A 20,977-nucleotide genomic window follows, 5' to 3' on the forward strand; every position below is an offset into this window, starting at 1 on the left:
TTCTCGACTTTTGAAAGCACAAGAAGCAGCTGGAATGTTGAAAGGTCTTTGTTTGACTAGGAATTCCCCCTCGGTTTCACACTTACTTTTTGCAGATGATAGTTTATTGTTCTGCCAAACTACTGAACAATCAGCTTTATCTATTAAAAGGTCACTTGATACATATCATAAAGCTTCGGGGCAGGTTCTTAATAGTGATAAATCAGTAATGTCCTTTTCTCCCAACACTCCACAAGATTCTCAGGATTTTTTTGCTCAAACACTTCACATGCCAATTACTGAATGCCATGAACGATACCTAGGATTACCATCTTACTCAGGGCGAGATAAACAGGAGCTTTTTAGTAATATCAAGGAGAAGGTTTGGAAGCTGTTACATGCTTGGAATGAGAAAATTTTTTCTGTTGGAGGGAAAGAAGTGCTATTGAAAGCTGTAGTTCAATCCATTCCCACTTATGCTATGAGTTGTTTCAAGCTTACTAAGAAGTTTTGTGACCAACTAGAAAGTATGATGGCCAATTTTTGGTGGGGTAGTAATCAGAATGGTACTAAAATCCATTGGAAGAGATGGAAATCTCTTTGTAAGTCAAAACATGAAGGAGGTATGGGGTTTAGATCTTTTGTCCACTTCAATCAAGCACTTTTGGCTAAACAAGCTTGGAGGATTTTTGATATGCCAGATTCTTTGTTGAGTAGACTGCTTAAGCATAGGTACTTCTCCAATTGCTCTTTCCTTGATGCTAACATAGGACACTCACCCTCTTTAACTTGGCAAAGTATATGTTGGGGACGGGAACTGCTTCTCAAAGGATTACGATTTAAAATTGGAGATGGTTATCATGTCGACCGTGGGAAAGATCCAATGGATACCCAGCCACAATGACTTCAGACCAGTAAGTTTTTCGGGCTCTACCTCACTGCCAGTCTCATCTTTCATTACTGCCGATCGGGTTTGGGATGTTCAATTATTAAGCTGCTATTTCCAGCAGATTGATATTGATCGTATCTTGACGATTCCTTTGTCTTATTTTGCTGGCCATGATCGATTAATTTGGCATCATTCCTCCAATGGTATCTATAGTGTTAAATCAGGTTTCTATCTCGCCACTAACTTGGAGGAACAACACTCATCCTCACCTTCAAACAAGCTTTTTGAATGGTGGAAATTTTTTTGGAATTTGAAATTACCTCCGAAAATCAGAATTTTTGCTTGGAAAGTGTTTCAAAATATTCTTCCTACTGCTGCTGCATTGTTTAAAAGGAAGGTTTTAGACTCTGGGGAATGTTCACTTTGTACTTCCAATTGGGAATCCATAGGCCATGCTCTCTTTGGATGTAAGCATGCTAAGAATATTTGGAAACTCACTAAATTTCAGATTGATTATAGACAAGCACACAACATGTTTAATGGGGATTATTTATATCACTTGTCTGCAACATACCAGCAGCAAGAATTCGAAACTTTGTTATGTGTGTAAAGTCTTTTTTTGGCAAGTTAGTTGACAAAATAATTTTTCCATTTATGGTAAGATTGCTATGCATTCATATTCGATTTCTTGCCTTATAAATTCGGATTGTAGTTGCCATTTTCCTTGTTTGGAAAGTTGCACTTTCAGCTGAACTTTCCTTTGTTGAAAACTTCTCAAAAGAGAAGGAATTCTCTTTTGGAAAGTTGTTTTTTTTAGGGAAACTTTGATTATTGCCTTTTCCTTATTAATTTCGATTGTATCTTGATACAATCAGAATATCTAATCTGTTTTTGGCAGGAATCAAGCATTGAAAGAAGATCGGACCCGATTTTAGTAAGTTTCCCGTTTCGGCGGATCTCTGCGTCGACGGCAAGAAGAATCTGATGTAGCAGATCGTGTTTCTTTTGGAAAGTATTTGTACAGCTGCTAATTCGAACTTGTGGTTGCCTCTTTGGTTTCTATGATCTATAAATAGAGCCTAGAGAGCAACCATTCGAATGACCTCTTCCATTATTCATTTTCTACATTTATCTTTTGAGAGAAGAGAGTCTTTCTTTGTTTTGTGAGAGCCTAGTTGTTCATCTAGGTTCTAGTTGTTCTATTTCTGTTCTTACTCTATCCTAGAGGTTGTGAAGAACTACTTGACTGAACAAGAGATTGGTCTTCGGGAGAAGACTTGATAAAGCCTTACTTCGGGAGGAAGTAAGCACTTGGTCTTCGGGAGAAGACTTGTTGAAGCCTTACTTCGGGAGGAAGTAAGCACTCACACTTCAAAGACGAAGGGAGTTCGGGCTTGAAGGTGTTTCAAGAAGTCAGATTCATAAAGTGGATTACAAAGGATTGCGGCAATACTTTAGAGGGAGTCTAAACTTGTTTAAGTCAATTGTCTTTGTAATTTTGATACTTTATTAATTGATTTCATTCTCTGGGCGTGGCCCCGTGGACTAGGAGTGTTCGGGAGAACACTGATACCACGTATAAATCTCTTGTGTCAAGTTATTTATTTTTCTGCAAATATTTTATATTCACTGTTGCATTTCTTTGTAGCAGAATTACTTTTTGCTGCTGCAAACGATTACAGTTTTTATATTTTCTTATATACAACTGACATTTGCAAAAACACGGTTTTTCAATGTGTACTGTGGGGTATCTGGACTGATCGAAATAAGGTTGTTCATGGTGGAATTTCAAGACAACCAAGTGCTATTGTTCAATATGCTACCAGATTTTATGAAGATTTCAATCGACTCAAAAATCATGTTCGGCCAGCAGCTGACACTAGCAGTATTCATCCATCCCAGCCTTCTCCTTCAATCAATCTGCTTACTCAAAAATGGAAGCCGCCTCAATCTCATGGTTTCAAACTCAACATAGATGCTGCTACTGATTTAGAGCGAAAATTGTTGGGCATTGGAGCCATCCTACGTGATCACACAGACACAGTGGTGGCTGCCTTATCAAAGGTTGTTCAAGGTAGTTTTAAATCGGATGAGATGGAAGCCAAAGCACTATTTCACGCTGTTAATTGGGTTTCACAATCACAATTGCCTCTTACTCATATCGAAACTGATGCTTCTCGGGTGTCAAGTGCTTTGAATAGATTAGATTTCGATTTATCATGCTTTTCTGATATTATTATGGATATTCGTTGTCTATTGTCCTTTTTCCCTCAAGTTTTAGTTACTCATGTCAAACGAACAGCTAATCAAGCAGCACATGGGTTAGCTAAATTTGCTTTAGGGTTGGATGTAGATTCTGTTTGGATAGGAGAAATTCCCTATCCTATTTTCTCTGATGTTGTAAATGACTTTAATTTATAATACCAGTGAAATTTCTCAAAAAAAAAAAAAAAAAAAGATGAGAAATTTTTTGTCACTTATTTTTTTTCTTATATTTTTCTCATATTTTTCTTTTCCCACCAAAATACTACTTCCAAACATAGCTTTAGAGATATTTTCTAAGATTAATATTCTCTTAAGGTCTTTTGTTTTTTATTCTTAAAAAAAAATCCAAAGAAGATCTTACTTTACAAACTAAGAATTATAAAAACATTATTTATTTCACCCAATATTATTTGTACAAAATAAATATATATTTTGGCATTATTGTAACTATATATAATAGGGTAAGTTTACACTGCACCCCTTAAAAAAGTGTTTTGATAGATCTCTTATCTATTTCAACACTTAAAAGAATTTTTTAATTCATTTTTTATGACTGTGTATGTTATAGTTATTTAGGACCCATTTATAAATTTTTAGAAAATTTTGAGTAGTTTACAATACCGAAAACAAAATCTACGTATTTTGTTATACGCATGATTAATTTTTCTCATACTCATCGATAAGTAATTGTTAGATTTCACTTTAGTATTGTAAACTATTCAAATTTTTTTAAAAATTTATAAGTTTAGTACTAAATAGCTACAACGTCTGCGATTAAAAAAAATGGACTATTTTTTTTAAATGTCGAAATAGATAAAAAATCTACCAAATTTGTAATCTTTTAAGGGAGTATACTATATAAATTTCTATAAATATATTGTATAATATTTAAGTAAAATATGTAAATGGATCATAAAATGATTATATATATAATTTTATTTTTTAAAAGGCTCGATAAGTCATGATGGCCTTCAAATTAGAGAAATGGTTTGTAAATTATTGTTTAGTATAGCTAGGTAGAAGAAAAATAAAATGAATAGCTTGTTTAATTAGTATAAATGCAAAGAGAAACGGAAAGAATAGATACATTGTATAAAACTAGTCTCTATCTATGTTTGTTTGGTAAGAGTTATTAGATTATATATATTTTTAACTTTTCCACACACAAATAATATTCACAAGCAATATATTGATGAAGTGGTGTATTTTTAACCATTTAATTTTCAAGGAATAATAATTGAAAACCACATTTTTTCATAATTGTTACATCCTTCCAAATTATTGATCATTAGGTATATAATTACATGATATCCAATCTTGTATAATAAATTGAATAAAAATTAATTTTTGAAAATTTCTTTAATTCTAAAAAGTCGATCTAGTAGATTCTTGTATCTGTTTTAACATCTAAAAAAAAATATAGTTTTTTTTATTTTTTTTAATTTTTTATAATTGTATATGTTGTAGCTATTTAAGATAACATGCAAATTATTTGTATTAAACTCTGGTTCTTGTTAATAAGAGATTAATTTCAAAAAAAAAAAAAAAAAGATAACATGCAATTTTTTTTTGAATAGTTTAAAGTGATGAAAATAAAGTTTAAACAATTACTTAATTACTACACATTTAAGAAAAACAGATACGTGTGCGAGAAAATATATAAATTTTATTTTCAGCATTATAAATTACTCGATTTTTTTTTGAAAATTTACATGATGTGGTCATAAATAAATTTAGGTGATATTTGGTTTACTGTAATTGTAATCGTAATGGTAATGAATATGTCCATTATATTGTTTGCTTTTCCTTTTTAACTTTTGTAATCCATTACAATGTAATACTTATTAAGATGATTACATACCAAAATCAATGTAATTTCCATTACAATTACACTCCATTACAAAGAGAAAAAAAATATTTTAATAAACATATAGTAAAAAAGTCAAAAGTCTATATTATTTTTTTTTTTTTTAATATTTTATAATTTTATAATAAAAAGAATAAAGTTATTTTAGTTAATACACATTTTATTCTATTACATTATACCAAACTAAATACAATAATTCTGATTACAATGTTCATTCCAACTATAAACTAAACACTGTAATCAATTTCTATTACCATTCTTATTCCATTACAATTACTATTATATTACAACAAACCGAACACCACCTTAACATACACATGCAATTATAAAAAAAATTAAACTAAAAGCTTTCTTATATGTAGAAATAGATAAAAAATCTACTAAAATACCCATTTAAAAAGTGCATTGTACCTTAAATTCTTCACCAAATTCAAATTTACAAGACATATATAATTAATACTACTTAAGAATGGTGGGTGTTGTGTGTGGATTGTAATAGAGTTGGTAATAATTAACATGTTATCACTACCAAAAAGAAAAAATAAAAAAACCTTTACACTATTATTGATTTTATTTTTTCGTTTTTAAAAATTTTGGTAAATATTCACAACATCAAATAACATAGTAAAATGCTTCTTCTTCTTCTTCTTTTTATTTTTTTTTTTTAGAAAGAACCTCAAGTTCAATTATTAAAAAAAATAGATGAAAATCACAGAAAGAGATCCTTCCCTTTGATACAAAGTTAGAGTCCTCCCTATTCATTTCTCCATCCTTCTTCAACTCACTATCTTTCTAACTCTTTCATTCCTTTTTACCAAACATAATACTATTAATGACACTATTTTAGTCATACATTAAATTTTTCATGACTAAATTAATGATACTTTTAGTTATAATACAAATAATTATATAGAAAAAGTTAGCACTATTCAAATGCAAATTATTACTAATTTTTCTTATTGTGACTAGGAAAAATTTTAAGGAAAAGATTAAAATTTTTGTGACTAATATTTCAATTATATATTTTTTAGTACGTAAGAACATAGACATTATAATTTTTTTAGTTTTAGTAACAAAATTTATTAGGTAAAAAATTAATCAATTATTATTATTAGTGTTTGTACTATATGTGCTAAAAATTGTACTCATAATTTGGATCATGTATTAATTTTTTCTAACAATCATTAATAATTACGTCAGAATTACATATTAATTGAGCAAATAAGATATCTAAGGGAAATTCAATGGTGCACTGATGCACTTCTTTCATGTTTTTGATATTTAGATAGTTTTAGTTTGTAAATTCGTACATGTTATGTTATTCCAACCTATATTTATTTGTGTTTTCAAAATATAAATTGTGTTGTCGTACTAATATTTTAAAAGGTAGGCCTAGCATGACCCGTAAGTTTAGTATTTTCGTGTCATGTTTTGCTCGTGTCAGCCCATATTTCTTAAACTAGCATGTTTTCATATCCGGACTCGAATTCGTGCTTTATCTTTTCATATACAATTATTAAACTATAAGTATATTTTATAGCTTTAGTTATATTTATATAATTCCTCTATAATATTTAAATTATTAGCATTTATTTAAATTTGTGTGTAGTAAATAATTTTTACGATACTGGTATATGTGTAGTAAATAATTTTCTATTTTTTTTTTTGAAAGAAAAACGTGTAGTAAATATTTGATAAACGTAACATGTTTGCATTGACATAGGCAGGGCCGACCCTAGGTATAGGCGGCTAGGCCCGTGCCTAGGGCCCACACTTTCCGGGGGCTCAAAATAAAAAATAAATAAATAAATTATTAGGCTTTTAGTTAAGTAAAATTTAAGTGTAATATAAGCAACAAATATGTATAGCTTAGTAATTGAGGTGGAGGGCATAATGTCCAAGGTCATAGGTTCAAATCTCATAACACTCTTCTTTTATATTTTTTTTTATATATTTTGAGGGCTCCCAAAATTTAATTCGTCTTGGGCCCATATATTTTCAAGGCCGGCCCTGGACATATGCCATTATTGAGTATAGCCCCCTTAAAAAAATCATCTATTTTTGAATTAAGCAAGTTTTCTTTAAGAGATTGTTGAAATTGTGGCTCTTAAGAAAGTGTTATCATTGTTGAAGTGCGATTTTCTGAGTGTTAGTATTATCGAATTTGATTGTCTAGTATTGGTATAAGCTACTAGAAATTTGAATATTTTGTCACCCACTTTTAATAGTACGTTGAGGATTGTAAATATCTTTCTTCTTAGTTTTTTTTTTGGTAAGTAAGAAGAAATTTTATTGTCACCCAACAACAATTACAACTGTTAACGCAAATTTTTGTTAATTAAATTTGATCCTAATAGTGATGATCTCACACAGAAAAAATAAAAGCTGTAAAATAAAAAGTATGAACAATTAAAATTCTGCATAGTCTACGAGTCAATCTTATTAGATTTGTGATAGTTATTTTTTAGGACCATTTTCATATTACCTGCCACTATTTATAATCACATAGAAGACAGTTAATTACAAAGTTAACTGTAATCTTTTTACAACAATTATTCCCTGAAATCATGGGATCTGATTACATATCACGCTGAGTAAACGCGATTTTTATTTAAATTTCACATAGATGTGAATATCCTGCTTTTACTGGGCCAGAATGAATGTGTATTAAAGATATACGGTAAGTCTTATCGTAGTGTAATGTCTCGCTGAGAATGTAGTTGAGTTAACCTTGATGACGAGCAAGAGCTCGTCATATGTCTTCCCAAGGTTGATAATGCTTTTACTTTAATTCTGACAACTACAGTTTCTGGCGACGAGATGATCTTTTTCACGTGCATGCCCTCTTATGGCGAGGTGGACGCCTCGCTATCTCTCACTTTGATTCACCCATCTGTTTATACTAAGTTTGTATACCGTATATTATAAGCTAAGTATCTCCATTTTCATTATATTTCCTCCACGTAACGAGGTTAGTGCCTCGTCTTGTACACTTGAAGTTACATGGTTTCTCATCGGGGCACAAGGCAACAATTAGTACATTTTTATCTTGCATAAGACTGTTCAATCAACCGAGTTGTAAACATACTCTGCTAATTGCGCTTTTAACGAGTTATTCCATGTCAAGTGTAATTATGATTACGTGTTTGAATTTTTTATTTTTTCCAGTTCAACACGTGTCTTCCTCTGATGTGCTCACCGAATTTCGGGTATAACAACAACAACAAACTAACTATAACAAAAGGAGCTATACTCAAGCTAGCAAGCTGAAAGAATCATCTATACTAACTTTCTCTTTTTTAAAGAGAGAAAGTCTAAAACAAATTTCTCTTTTGATTTTATATAAAAGAAAATTTACAGTATAAACTTGAACATTCTACAAACTATTGTTTCTAACTTCTCAAATATTGTAGACCAAAGTAGTAAGGATAGCCACCCAAACTTTTCTTTTTCTCTTAGGTTGGTTGCATCTTTTAACCCATAAGGTCACAATGATGGACATTCATACCAGCCCAATGAAAGATATCCAATTGAACTTGTTTGCTGTATTTGTAATTAAAGAACAAGTGACTATGAGTCTCTAAATCAAAATCAACAATGTATCCAAATCGGTGCAAGCAATCTCTTGTTTAAAGTCTATTCCAACAAGCTTAAGCCAAGTAATATAAATTTGTGCTTTGGATAACTTGGTCTACTCCAAATGAAGGAAAACCATTTCCTCTCATTTTTATCTCTCGGCCACAGTCTAGAGCAAGTCTTTGCAATGCTGAAATTCGAATCAGCAAACTCTATCTCTTTCATCCATCTTGCTCCTATTGAAATTCTTAATCTTCACAATTTTTCTCCAATACCAACTAGATGTATTTAGAGCTTCATAGCTCCACTAATTTTGTCCTTTAATATACACTGCTTGAATTCATCTCACCCATAGACTGTCTTTTTTATTACCAATACCCAACTTTTATCTTCTTTTAGGAATGTTTCTTTATGTTCTGTCAAATGGTCCGCTAATTTGGCTGCTCATCTTATGGCTTATGCATTTTGTTTGTATGCTGATCGTATTTTTTTGGAGTTTAATCTCTCTTTTGATATTGCTGATATTATTGAGGCCGAACTATGAAATTTACCGTTAAAAAAATAGGAGCTCTATTTGCACCCCATAAAATTATTAATGCCCCATTATTAAAAAAATATAAACTTAAATAATTTTTAAAAATTACTCTTAATATTTTTAATTTTTTTTCCTCACACTATTTTATGTCAATTTCAGTTGTTATTTTGATTTTATTTTTATAATTTTTTCTAACTCGTGTATATATTTTTTTATAAGAAAATTTCATATAATTTTTATTTTAATTTTTTTGTCATAATACTTTTAATATAATTGTGATAGTCAGTAGTCCCGTGGGATGATTCTGAGACTGTGTAGGTATGGGACTACACAGTTGAAGAGGGCTTAAATGGATTGATTGGTACTACCTATATCAACAAGGTGCATCTTGTTTTTCGGTAGCCCATCTCGAAAGAACTCCACAGTTAAGCGAGCTTGACTTGGGAGTAATTTCAAGATGGGTGACCTCTTGGGAAGTTTTCCCAGGAAGCGTGCGAGTGAGGACAAAGCATGCTGGAAACACCCGTGTTGGTCTGTAGGGTCAGTCATCAATCCAGGAAGCAGCCAGAGTGGCGTACTCGTGTATAAGAGCCATTCATTCTGTGGGTGTGAGGACCTAATGGAGGCTTGAAGCGGGGACGTTACAAATGGTATCAGAGCCTTGACCCAGCTGGAATTGTGGTCGACGAGGACGTCGGACCCCGTAAGGGGGGGTGATTGTGATAGTCAGTAGTCTCGTGATCTGTAAGGGGAAATACCGGGTAAGCTGTGCAATCCCACATCGCTTGGGGAAGGTCAAGTGGGATGATTCACAGACTGTGTAGGTATGGGACTACACAGTTGAAGAGGGCTTAAATGGATTGATTGGTACTACCTATATTAACAAGGTGCATCTTATTTTTCGGTAGCCCATCTCGAAAGAACTCCACAGTTAAGCGAGTTTGACTTGGGAGTAATTTCAGGATGGGTGACCTCCTGGGAAGTTTTCCTAGGAAGAGTGCGAGTGAGGACAAAGCATGCTGGAAACACTTGTGTTGGTCTGTAGGGTTAGTCATCAATCCAGGAAGCAGCCAGAGTGGCGTACTCGTGTATAAGAGTTATTCATTTCGTAAGTGTGAGGACCTAATGGAGGCTTGAAGCGGGGACGTTACAACAATTATTTTTATTTGATATGTATATTTTTTAAGAATTTGAATTGGAAGAAAAAAATTAAAAAAATATAATACAATTAAAGATATAAATTGTATATAAAATAAAAATTATAAATATTGAGGTGTCTTTAAAAGGGGTGTAAATTAAAAATCTAATCTAATATAGTTATAATATAGTTTTCAAAAGAGAGAGCATGAATTCAAACCTAATATTTTAAATAATTATTAAATTATAATATTATTATGCTACACTCACTAAAAATATATAACTAAATAGTTAATAATAATTAGAAAATAATGAAGAGAAACTAGAATGAAACTTTCAAAAAAACAAAGAACAATAAAAAAAATATAGGGCAGCCTTTACACCTACCTAGACCATTATACCTAACAAGAAAGATTTATTAATTCTGTATTTTCTTGCCTGTTTTTTTCATATAAGTTTTTCCTAAATATAACCAATAATAGTATAAACAAAAGATAATTTCAATTATAAAATCAAATCTAATCAACAATTAATTAATTGTACAATAAGTCCCAACCCTACCCTATACTTTTTAACATTGAAAGATCTTATCTAATCACTAATATTATTGTTGCCAAATTAAACCAATAAAATATATAAATATAATATATTTCAAAAGGATGAACAGTTATTTATGCATGCCGACTTTAGCCAAAATAATATTGATTACCTTAGTTTATTAAGTCAAACAGTTAGCCAAAAAAAAAAAATGGAGTGGACCCCTCCTAATAACTTGAGCCAATTCTATCCAATAATATTAATTAGTTAATTAATAATATGTGCATTAATTATATTATATATATAAATAATTATATGTTATTTTTCAAAGTGGTACGTACACTGTACACAATGAGATTTTATTTGAGCTAGCTAAGCTTCCACGTAACAAATAAACAAACAACAACCCTAAAAAAAATTAAAAAAAACTTTTGAATGATAATGAATTAGTGACACACAGCTTTTATATATATTATATATAATATAAGAAAATTCTGTTGTAACGGTTGTTTTGTAGTTTTTTTTTAATGATAGCTGTAATTATTTAAGATTAATTTATAATTTTTTTAAAAAAATTTAAATAATTTTTAATGGTGGAAAATAAAATTTAAATAATTATTTACTATGACTATTAGAAAAATAATTGATCATGCCATAAAATATATAATTTTTTTTGAATAATGATTTTTAGTATTATAAGGTACTCAAAATTTTTTGAATTTATAACCAATCCTAAATAATTATAATACACATCATTATAAAAAAAATTAAATTAAAAAACTCTCCTTAAAACAGATAAAAAATCTATCGAAATACTCCTTTTAGAAAGTACACTCCACCCTATAATATATAAATATATAATATATATATACATACATATTTATAGGGATATGATTTTGTCACGTGATGTACTTTCACGGAATGTATTACATTAGAAGGGTCTCAAGGTACATTAAATAAGTGCGTCAGGTACGTTTTTACTTTTTAACCCTAATTACACCTAGATTAATCTCAACCGTCAGATCAAATAATTCCCTCATCTGACGGCTGCCGTACATCACGGATTACAATCCGTGAAAATACAATAACGGGACAAAATCATATCCCCATATTTATATATATATATATATGAAGAATTATATGCCTAATGAGAATGCAACACATGGATATGAGTCGATGACTATTTGTTGTTTGGTTTGCATATTTGGTGTTTTTCTATTGGCTCTTTAATTGTCCTTTTCATCAATGGGACATATATATATTTATATATATTTTTAATGTATTTAATGTGTATATAAATAAATATATGAATGTACAATTCCTAGATCGATCACAAAAAACTGGGATAGCTAAAAGGGACCCCCACAAAAAGATTTCCATTAGAGATAGGATCAAGAAAACCCAGAATTAAAGAATTTTCTTAACAATTTCTTGGATGGGGTTGTGTTGTTGTGGGGCTACCCAAGTTTCCAATAGGTTATCATTATATATCAAAATAAATAAATATAAGTACAAAAGTTAATTAATAAAAACATTAAGTTCCCAATATATGTTATTGTTGAAGAGAGAAATTAGTTATTAATATTTTTAATTATATACGCGTTTTAAACAAGTGTATTTATTTCCATTCATTAATGATGATTTGGTATATGCTTAATTTGTACTAAAATTAATTGGTGGTATTTGTTTGGTTTAGAGTTCAAATGGAATTTTTTTTAAAATATATAGTAAATAATATATAGATAAATGTGTATATAAAATAAGTATATGCCTCTTAAAGAAAAATGTAATTTTATGCATGTCCATTTCCTTGTTGGCTTAGCCCTATGCTATGAATATTATTGTACAAAATAATTGTTATATAATTTTTTTTTTTGGTACAAACTATAAAATGTTCTATTTTGAAAACTCAAAATAAAAATATAATTAATAATAATAATATATGAAGATTGTTATCATTTGGGTATTAGATTTAGAATATTCCCAAAATTTGTATTGAATTGGAAGTTGGCTTTATCCATGTCTTTTGGTGATAGCTCTATATGGGGTTGTGCTATATTTGTGACCCCTCTAAAAAGGTATTGATGTGACCATAAATATGCAACTTGAGAAAGAAGACAACTAAGAAATATATATATAATAATAAAAGAAAGAAAGAAAGAAAGAATTGGTTTTGAGTTAAGCTTCTTCAATATTAATCGTTTTAATTAGTAGGTCAAATATGAAAAATTAGAAGTTAGATAGGAAAGAAAAGAAAGCTTTATCACCCCAACAAAAAATAATAAATAAATAATAGTTTTTTTATTTCTATGTGAAAAAGAGAATCAAGCACAATTAATTCCCAGCTCATTCGACTTAATAGTGATTTCGGAGATGACCCCAATAAAGAAATTGGGGCTTAAGTCCTTAAGATGTCCAAAGAGTCCGTACACACTTGTATAACCTTCTAAAGAAGCGCCAACTTAATGGCTCAAGAATGATATCAGTGGCACTATGGAGATTCGAACTCTAGAAAACAAACCAAATGAGGGATCTTATACTAATAAAATTAATCTATTCAAATGTCCAATTATATATATTTATTTAGAGCAAAATAAGGGAATGAGATAATCATTGAAAATGCTTAAAATTGACTTGTTTTAAATTAACTTCTTACTCATCATTTGCGTGAAAGTTTACTAAATGCTTAATTTCACATCTAAACTAACTAATAACCTCAAAATAAAATTGTATTTCATACGCAACTTCTAATAATAATAATTCAAAATGATAAATTGTATATAATTAATTTAGAATATAAGAAATCCTATCATATTTGGAAATGATCAATTTCGATTCTCATGCAAAAACCTTAAAATAATTTCCATCAAATATATATATATATATATATTTTGGTATTATTAGTCTCTTATTTGACTTGATTAATCTCACTAAACAAAATTAATTATTCAAACTAAGTTAAGAAAATAATAATTTGAGAACAAATAATCTCATTGTAGTAGTAATAATAATATTATTTGAAGACAAAAATATATATAGTCTAATTTTGGTCAATCACGGCTTATATGAAACTCACGTGATTGATTGACTTGTACCAACTGCAATTCACATAAAATAAATAATAATAAAAAAACATATATACTTTTTTTTTTCTATTAAAAGAAATAAATAAAAGTATTTTTTTTTTATTATTATTATTATTATTATTTCTTTTTGTAAGGAAAGGAAACTATTTTTAAACACTAATTATCAACTTTTGCAAGAAATAATACTATATAACAAAAAATCTTGATTCTTTGATAGAGGAAAATCATGTTTAACATTCTATGATTTGATTTGATTTGCTTTGTACTCTATGTCTATCCACATCTTTATTGAGGTTGATACAAATATAATATATTATTACGTATCAGATTTAATATATTTTAATTTAAAAATTATTATCAACTAATTATTTATAAAATGATACCAGACATTAGTGTCTAATAACACAATACTCTATAGATAAATATCATCACGTGCCTTATTATTATTTTTATAAAATATTAAGAGTATTCATATAATCTGTAATCTGTAATTCTAAACCTCAACCAATTTAGACTAAACTATTTGAGATCGGACCAAATGAATCCGGTGTGAATGATTTGACCAATTCAGAATATTTTAAATTCTTTGACTCGGTCATGGTTTTAGAAATCTCAAGAGCGGTTTAAACCAAACTAATTCGTATAATTATTATATATATACTTAATATATTTTTTTAGACAAAATGTTGGTATTTAAAAATAACTTTAAGTAGAATGTTGATATTGAGTTTACATTGTTACAATAATAAATTTTTTATCGTTACTTATGTATTATAAACTTATTAAAAGTAAAAAAAAAATACTAAAAAATATGAACAATTATTGTAAAAAAAATAATTAAAACAACTAGGAAATATAAATTATGGTTCAAACTAAACCAATCCATTTTTGAGTGGTTTGGTTTGATTATTTTATTGGTCTGGTTTGGTTTTAAATTTTTTTTAAAAAAATTGAAATTAGCTAGTTTGGTTTGAAAAAATTGAAAATCTCGACTAAATCAATCTATGAACACCTCCATGAAATATTATATTGTTATTAAATATTAAATTTCATATATTTTAATTTAAAAATTAGGGTAAATAGTGGCATAAGTACCCAAAGTTTTAGGTTTGTAAGCGGTATAAATCCAATGATTTTTTTTAGTGGCATAAGTACTCAATGTTTATAAAACTGTAATTTTCTTTCAGTTTCATCAGTACAGACTCTGTTATTGTCTTAAACAGGACACATATAAGACCCAAATTTTAGATTATTTAGTCTGGACGAAAAATATGAAGTATCAGTTACTTCCAAATCTTTTTTTAATAAATTTAAAACAGAGCCTGTACTGAAGAAAATAGAAAAAAATTACAGTTTTACAAACATGTGGTACTTATGCCACTAAAAAAAATTTATACCGCTTACAAACTTAAAACTTTAGATATTTATACTCCTATTTACCTTAAAAATTATTATAAACTATTGCTAATTATTTACAAAACGATAGTACACACTGATATCTAATAATAATACTTTATGAACATTATTTTGGGTTCCTTCTAGGAGGCTGCTTCTTTGTAATCCATACATATATAAATTACACATTTCTTATTCCTTCCACTAAAATTGTAGATACCTATATTTGATTTAGTTGGTTGAGAGTATTATTAATACCTATATAATGATAATAATTACTTTCTTGATTCTTACTTATACTAATAATGACATGAAATTTGGCATTATCTATAGACATTTTAGGGATTACTATGAACTCTAGCATGCTATATAGGATATATCCATATAAATATAAAGAAGATTTAATCAATTAATTATGACAATTTAATATTACAATTAGATCCAATATCTATACATTGTGAAATATAGGTATTGAAAATTCATATATATTTATTTTGGTAATGATAGTGATTTAGATTAAGTTAAATTAATGATCCAAGTACGATGTACTTAATAACAAATAGATAAAAGGAAAATAAAGTCTTATCCCACATGCAAGTAATTTTCCAAGCAGCCAAATAATAATAATTAATAGCTTTTCTCAAAAGTCAAATTTAGAGTTAAAAATTGTTAAGAGATAGATTCTAATTCAAAACTAATTAAGGTAGAATTTAAAAAAAAAAATAAAATAAATTAGAGTAGTTAACATATATGTATATAGTTTTAGGTAAATACAATGTGTTTTTTATTTTGTTAAATAATAATTGAGATCTTGTATTTTTCATAATAGTATAAAATAGTACAGTTTAATTTTTGTTAAATTAAAATTTAATAATAATCTAATTAGGAAATATTATAACTAGATTATATTCTTTGTATTTATTTGTGATAGTAACTTACTTTAGGTTGATTATATTAAAAAAGATGTGACGAAATTGGGCTCAAGTATTATGTTGTACCATTAGAAAATACATGATCTAATTTATCATTGAACAAAATAGAAGATTTTTATAACAAACATGATTCGAAATAGTATTTACTCTATGAGTATATAACCATTTGTTTTACACTTTTAATTTACTAGTTTTAAAATGAGTGTATAACCATTTTTTTTTGTTTACTATTAGAGAAAAACCATGAAAACATATGTATAAATTTCTACGTCAAATTAATTGGTGATCAAGGGATTTAGTTCAAATTGTTTTCAACTTCTTTTTTTGTTTTTTTGTTTTTTTGTTTCTGTTTTTTGAAAAAAAAATCAACTTCTTTTTGTCGTATATGTATATACATAGAAATGATTTCATTTTTTTGTTATAACCGTTAAATCAGGCCCAAGCCCAAGCCCAAGCCCAAGCCAAATAAAATGGGTCAATTATGGAACCATATTAGAAGATAATAAATGAGACATGGTCTAGAAAATATGTATGGCTACAATTATAATAAAATATTTATAGTTTGTAATTTGAAATTTCATCACTACATTTTACATCTTCTTCAATGACTAATAATATGTCCTTTTTTTTTTCCTGGTTCAGGTCATAGAAACGGACGACTGCAAAGCCATAACTGATGCCCTCAACCATCACAAGGAAGATTTGTCAATTTTTGGAGATCTCATTCTGTAAATTAAGGAAACTTTGTCTTTATTCCCAGCAGCTCGATTATCTCACATCAATCGCAATGCAAATTCTTTGGCTGATAAATTGGCGAGATGGGCTTCAGGGTTAGACGAAGTTGCAATTTGGATAGGCGATGACCCCTGCAATCTAGTGGATTTTCTTTCTTTTTAGCGGGCTCCCTTTCTCTCTCTCTCAAAAAAAAAAAAATAATATGTCCTTTTTTTTTTTTTTTTTTTTTATATATATAAACGATAATTTTTAAAAAGAAAAAAAAAAGAATAAGAAAAAAAGGCCAAAAGGTACTTCATATTCTCAACTTCTCTCATATAAGATTCGATCCGGCTTAAGTAAGCTCTTTCAAGGATTTTACCGAGTGTTCGAGTAAAAAGAATAAGCAAAAACTACGCGAAATGTTACTTTTAACTTGTTTCCATAAATTTTTTGAATCATTTTGTATTTCACTAATTTCTTCTATGGTTGAACAATCTGCTCTTCAGGCATAAAACTCGATGAAGAACCGAGAAACTAAAAGAAAAATCAAGTACTACTTAGAACTCTAATCTCCAATCTCAAAACAAAATTATTTCTACTAAGAATCACCTGGACAAAAGTTCATTCTCAAGTCTAAAGAATGTAGTTTTCTTTAACAGTTAATATCATATTATATGTATTAAGCATAGCATAAAAATGTTCCAAGAATGATGCAAGTGAAATGAATCTTGAATTCCTTCAATTTACCGATGAACAGAAATCTCTACGGCATGAAAATATGGACGACAGCATTCCAATAATCAGCCAACTGAAAATCGAAAAGATCATCAGTTAATCAACTTAATTTAATGTGTTATAGTTAGTATGAGCATAGTTATTTGAGGCTAAATTATAGAAGTAGTAACTAGACCTGAGCTAGGATAGCTTTCCCGGTTTGACCTTCAATGACTAAACCCGCTGTAAGGCCAATCATAGCCCATGCTCCATTGATTGCTTCGATTTGGCGTTGCCTCTGTAATCAAAACAACACAAAATTCATTACTTTTTGAGTTTTGAGTACTGCATTGCATTGGAGTTTTCAGTAAACCAACTGAGAAAATCATCCAATTGAAGGTAAACTCAAACCGAAATAAAAGAACAAAATCAGCTGATATTTCTGAGGAAGACTCAGTTTTGTGATCCTAAGAAAAGAGCAAGAAAAGGGTTTGTTTCCCTTACCTTGAACTTCTCTTTAGCCTTTATTTTCGCCATTTGTTTGGCAGCTAATCGTTTCGCCTCCAAAGGATCAACCATGATCACCTCCTTCTTAGGTCTCTCCTTCCCTGAAGACACCTGCATCAGTGTATCAAGATACAAAAAATAAACATCATACCTCCATTGAAGAACCTTTATAATTTAACTAAAACTCAAGATCTCAATGGTCTGAATTTAACCGAAAAGGACAGCATTGAGTTTGTCTAAAGTACAGAACTTTAGCAACTTTTACTAGGTGGTTCACTCAAGCTCTCAATACTTATTGCTCGCCCTCTAATACCGAATACATCATTAGACAAACTCTTCTAAATGTTTTTGTTTCTGCAATCTTTAAGCTAAGGCTAATGTAAACTATGTGAGTACAAAAGAATCCCATGTACACACACCAATTGAAGAAATACAAAACATAGCGAAACAAGTTCTTGTAGCATCGGCCGGAAAGAAAGACATTGTTAGATGAAGTTCGGATGTAGCAGGGTAGGGATGACAAGTTCAAATGACATAGTATCTTCCTAAAATACTGAATCAAAGCCCTTTAAGCTAACCAAATATAAGTATTATCTATACTTCCAAGAAATGATATCAAAAACTTGAAATTTAGTTCCATAGTTTTAATGTTTTGTTACCATCATGATACACTAAATTAGGTTGATTGAACCATCAATCACATACCTAAACAATCTTTTCAGCATATTCAAACCAATTTATATTGGCATAAATTTTTATGTGGAATGGAAGCCTTGAGTTGATGCATACATTGGGATTGGCCAATACTTGAATTGCTTGTCCCCTGGTTCTGTGGGAAACCATGTTTGCATTTGGGTATTTTCTCCATCCCCACCTGAAAAACACAAGTAGAGCTATACATAATCACATAGAGTTTAAGGTGAAAGAACATTTTCCAAATAACGAGGAAGGAATATTAAGGATGCGTTTGGTTGCAGGTAATAAAATAAAATAGAATGGAAAGAAATCAATTTTCATTCCGTTCTTTTATTTGGTTATATTTTAAAGTATCAGAAATCTCATTCCAATGGAATGACTCAGAATTACAAGAAATTATGCATTTTTTATTATATTCCATTCCATTCCTCATTCTCATTTTGATTCTCAGTGTGTTTTAATTCTTCACAACCATCTAATCATTAGATAAGTCATCATCAACATGAGAAATTCACAATTTTTTCCTAATATCAGTGATAATATTTTATTCATAATATTTTCAGAATTACCCAAAAATAGAAAAATCATTTGAAAGAACTACATATATATTCAGCTCCATTTATAATATGTATAGATTAAAATTATCCTATAATAAAACATCCATCCATAAATTTCTGAAGAAGCAAAGATACATTTTTTTTTTTTGGAAAAGAAATAAATAATTGTAAAAATCAAACAATACACCTTAAAACCTCAAATGAAATAGTGGGTTACTAATGGGTACATGAGATTTAAGCCTAAACTTATTCAAATTTCATTTCTACACTGTAATCAATCTCAATCATTTAGGAACCAAAACAATAAAAACTGAGAATTTAGAGGAAAAAGGGCATCTGGGAATATATGAAGTTTAGTTTAGATACCTGAAGGGTATTGCAGAGGAGCTATTGATATTAGAAAAGGAAGATAATGGAGTGAAGAGAAGAGAGCCACCATTGTTGGGTAACAGAGCTGTGGACGCCATCTCAGTGCTTTTTAGAGTTTTCTTACGTGTTCTCTTCCCTATCCATATATTATATATATGTCTTAATTTATTTGTTTATTTCTTTATGGTTATTTGTTTATTTTAGTTTTTATTTATTTATGGCTTATTTTAATTTTAAATAAAAGTAACCAAATTGAAAAAAGTTGAATTTAGATGGAGAAGAAATATAAAATTGCATTAAATCATATAAGAGTTTTAAGATAGTCCAAAAAATTTAGATATAAATTTAGTTCATTCTTGTGATTTAAACATAGAATTAAACATCAATTTAAAATAGATAGATGAAAAAAAAAAACTTTAAGTTGATCTCCTCTAGTCTCCTTATCTAGAATATGAAAAGTGTTTTACTTCATAATCTCAAAATCATTAAAATCCAATTTTTTCTTTTTTTCTTTTTGAATTTTGAGACAAAAATGCCCCTATTTAAAAGTTTGAACGTAGTGTTGCACTGGAGCGCAACAAAGTGGGGTTGGGGCGCTAAGGGCACCTCCAACGCTAGCAACGTTGGTCGGGCCCATTTTCAATTTTATAATTATTAAACTTTGGGAAACTTACAAAAATACTGAAATTTGTGTTAACTTTTACAAAAATACTGTCACACGGAAATTTTTTCAAAAATACTGTGTTTTATAAAACACCAGTAAAACACAAAGCAGAACAACTCAAAACAACAGTAGAACACTAGTAAAACAACAGTAGAACACCAGTGTAAACTTAACACAGTATACTGCAGTATGAAACTTATAAAAAAACACAGTAAAAAAGTAAAAAATTCCGCCTGACAGTATTTTTTGTAAAAAAATAGCAAAAGTTAGTATACTATGTAAATTTCCCTAAACTTTTACACTAACCAATCAAAAAAAAAAAAGAAAAAAATTTAAAAATTAAAATAATATGGGCATCGGTGCTGGGCAAGAGCAATATGCTTATATTATCCATTTGAAAAGTCAATAATTTTAGGCAAATGGACCCACATTTTCTGACAGCCACAAGTATAGCAACTCCCATTGGAGTTGCACTAATGAAAACTAGAAAAATGGTTTCTTCCATTTCGGATGCATTAGGGCGCTAATTGGATTTTCTTCATAGCATTGCAGTAC

The 20,977-nt window shown here is 29.2% G+C and overlaps 2 protein-coding genes across 2 annotated transcripts; one reads left to right on the forward strand and one right to left on the reverse strand.

Moving 5' to 3' along the window:
* The first annotated feature begins 879 nt into the window (after positions 1-879).
* On the forward strand, positions 880-16,930 carry LOC133039106 (uncharacterized). Its single transcript, XM_061117913.1, has 3 exons — positions 880-893; positions 2,695-3,268; positions 16,841-16,930. Exons 1-3 carry the CDS (start codon positions 880-882, stop codon positions 16,928-16,930), a joined length of 678 nt encoding a protein of 225 aa, XP_060973896.1.
* Positions 16,931-17,486: 556 nt separating this feature from the next.
* Positions 17,487-19,936, reverse strand: LOC115724641 (uncharacterized). Its single transcript, XM_030653977.2, has 5 exons — positions 19,756-19,936; positions 18,926-19,010; positions 18,134-18,247; positions 17,826-17,927; positions 17,487-17,723 (listed from the first exon to the last, which is right to left on the reverse strand). Exons 1-5 carry the CDS (start codon positions 19,854-19,856, stop codon positions 17,679-17,681), a joined length of 447 nt encoding a protein of 148 aa, XP_030509837.2. The 5' UTR covers positions 19,857-19,936; the 3' UTR covers positions 17,487-17,678.
* Between the last annotated feature and the right edge of the window lie 1,041 nt (positions 19,937-20,977).

The sequence above is a fragment of the Cannabis sativa genome, chromosome 6, assembly GCF_029168945.1.
Source record: "Cannabis sativa cultivar Pink pepper isolate KNU-18-1 chromosome 6, ASM2916894v1, whole genome shotgun sequence".
Classification (NCBI taxonomy): Eukaryota; Viridiplantae; Streptophyta; class Magnoliopsida; order Rosales; family Cannabaceae; genus Cannabis; species Cannabis sativa.

Bases quoted from the DNA above. Each gene is read 5' to 3' on its own strand.
- LOC115724641 (XM_030653977.2), bottom strand. From the start codon at position 19,856: ATGGCGTCCACAGCTCTGTTACCCAACAATGGTGGCTCTCTTCTCTTC. The intron at 18,248-18,925 runs GTATGCATCAAC...ACACTGATGCAG, and splicing joins AAGTATTGGCCAATCCCAAT to GTGTCTTCAGGGAAGGAGAG. The intron at 17,724-17,825 runs GTCTAGTTACTA...TTCGATTTTCAG, and splicing joins GGAAAGCTATCCTAGCTCAG to TTGGCTGATTATTGGAATGC.
- LOC133039106 (XM_061117913.1), top strand. The intron at 3,269-16,840 runs GTAAATGACTTT...TTCCTGGTTCAG, and splicing joins ATCCTATTTTCTCTGATGTT to GTCATAGAAACGGACGACTG.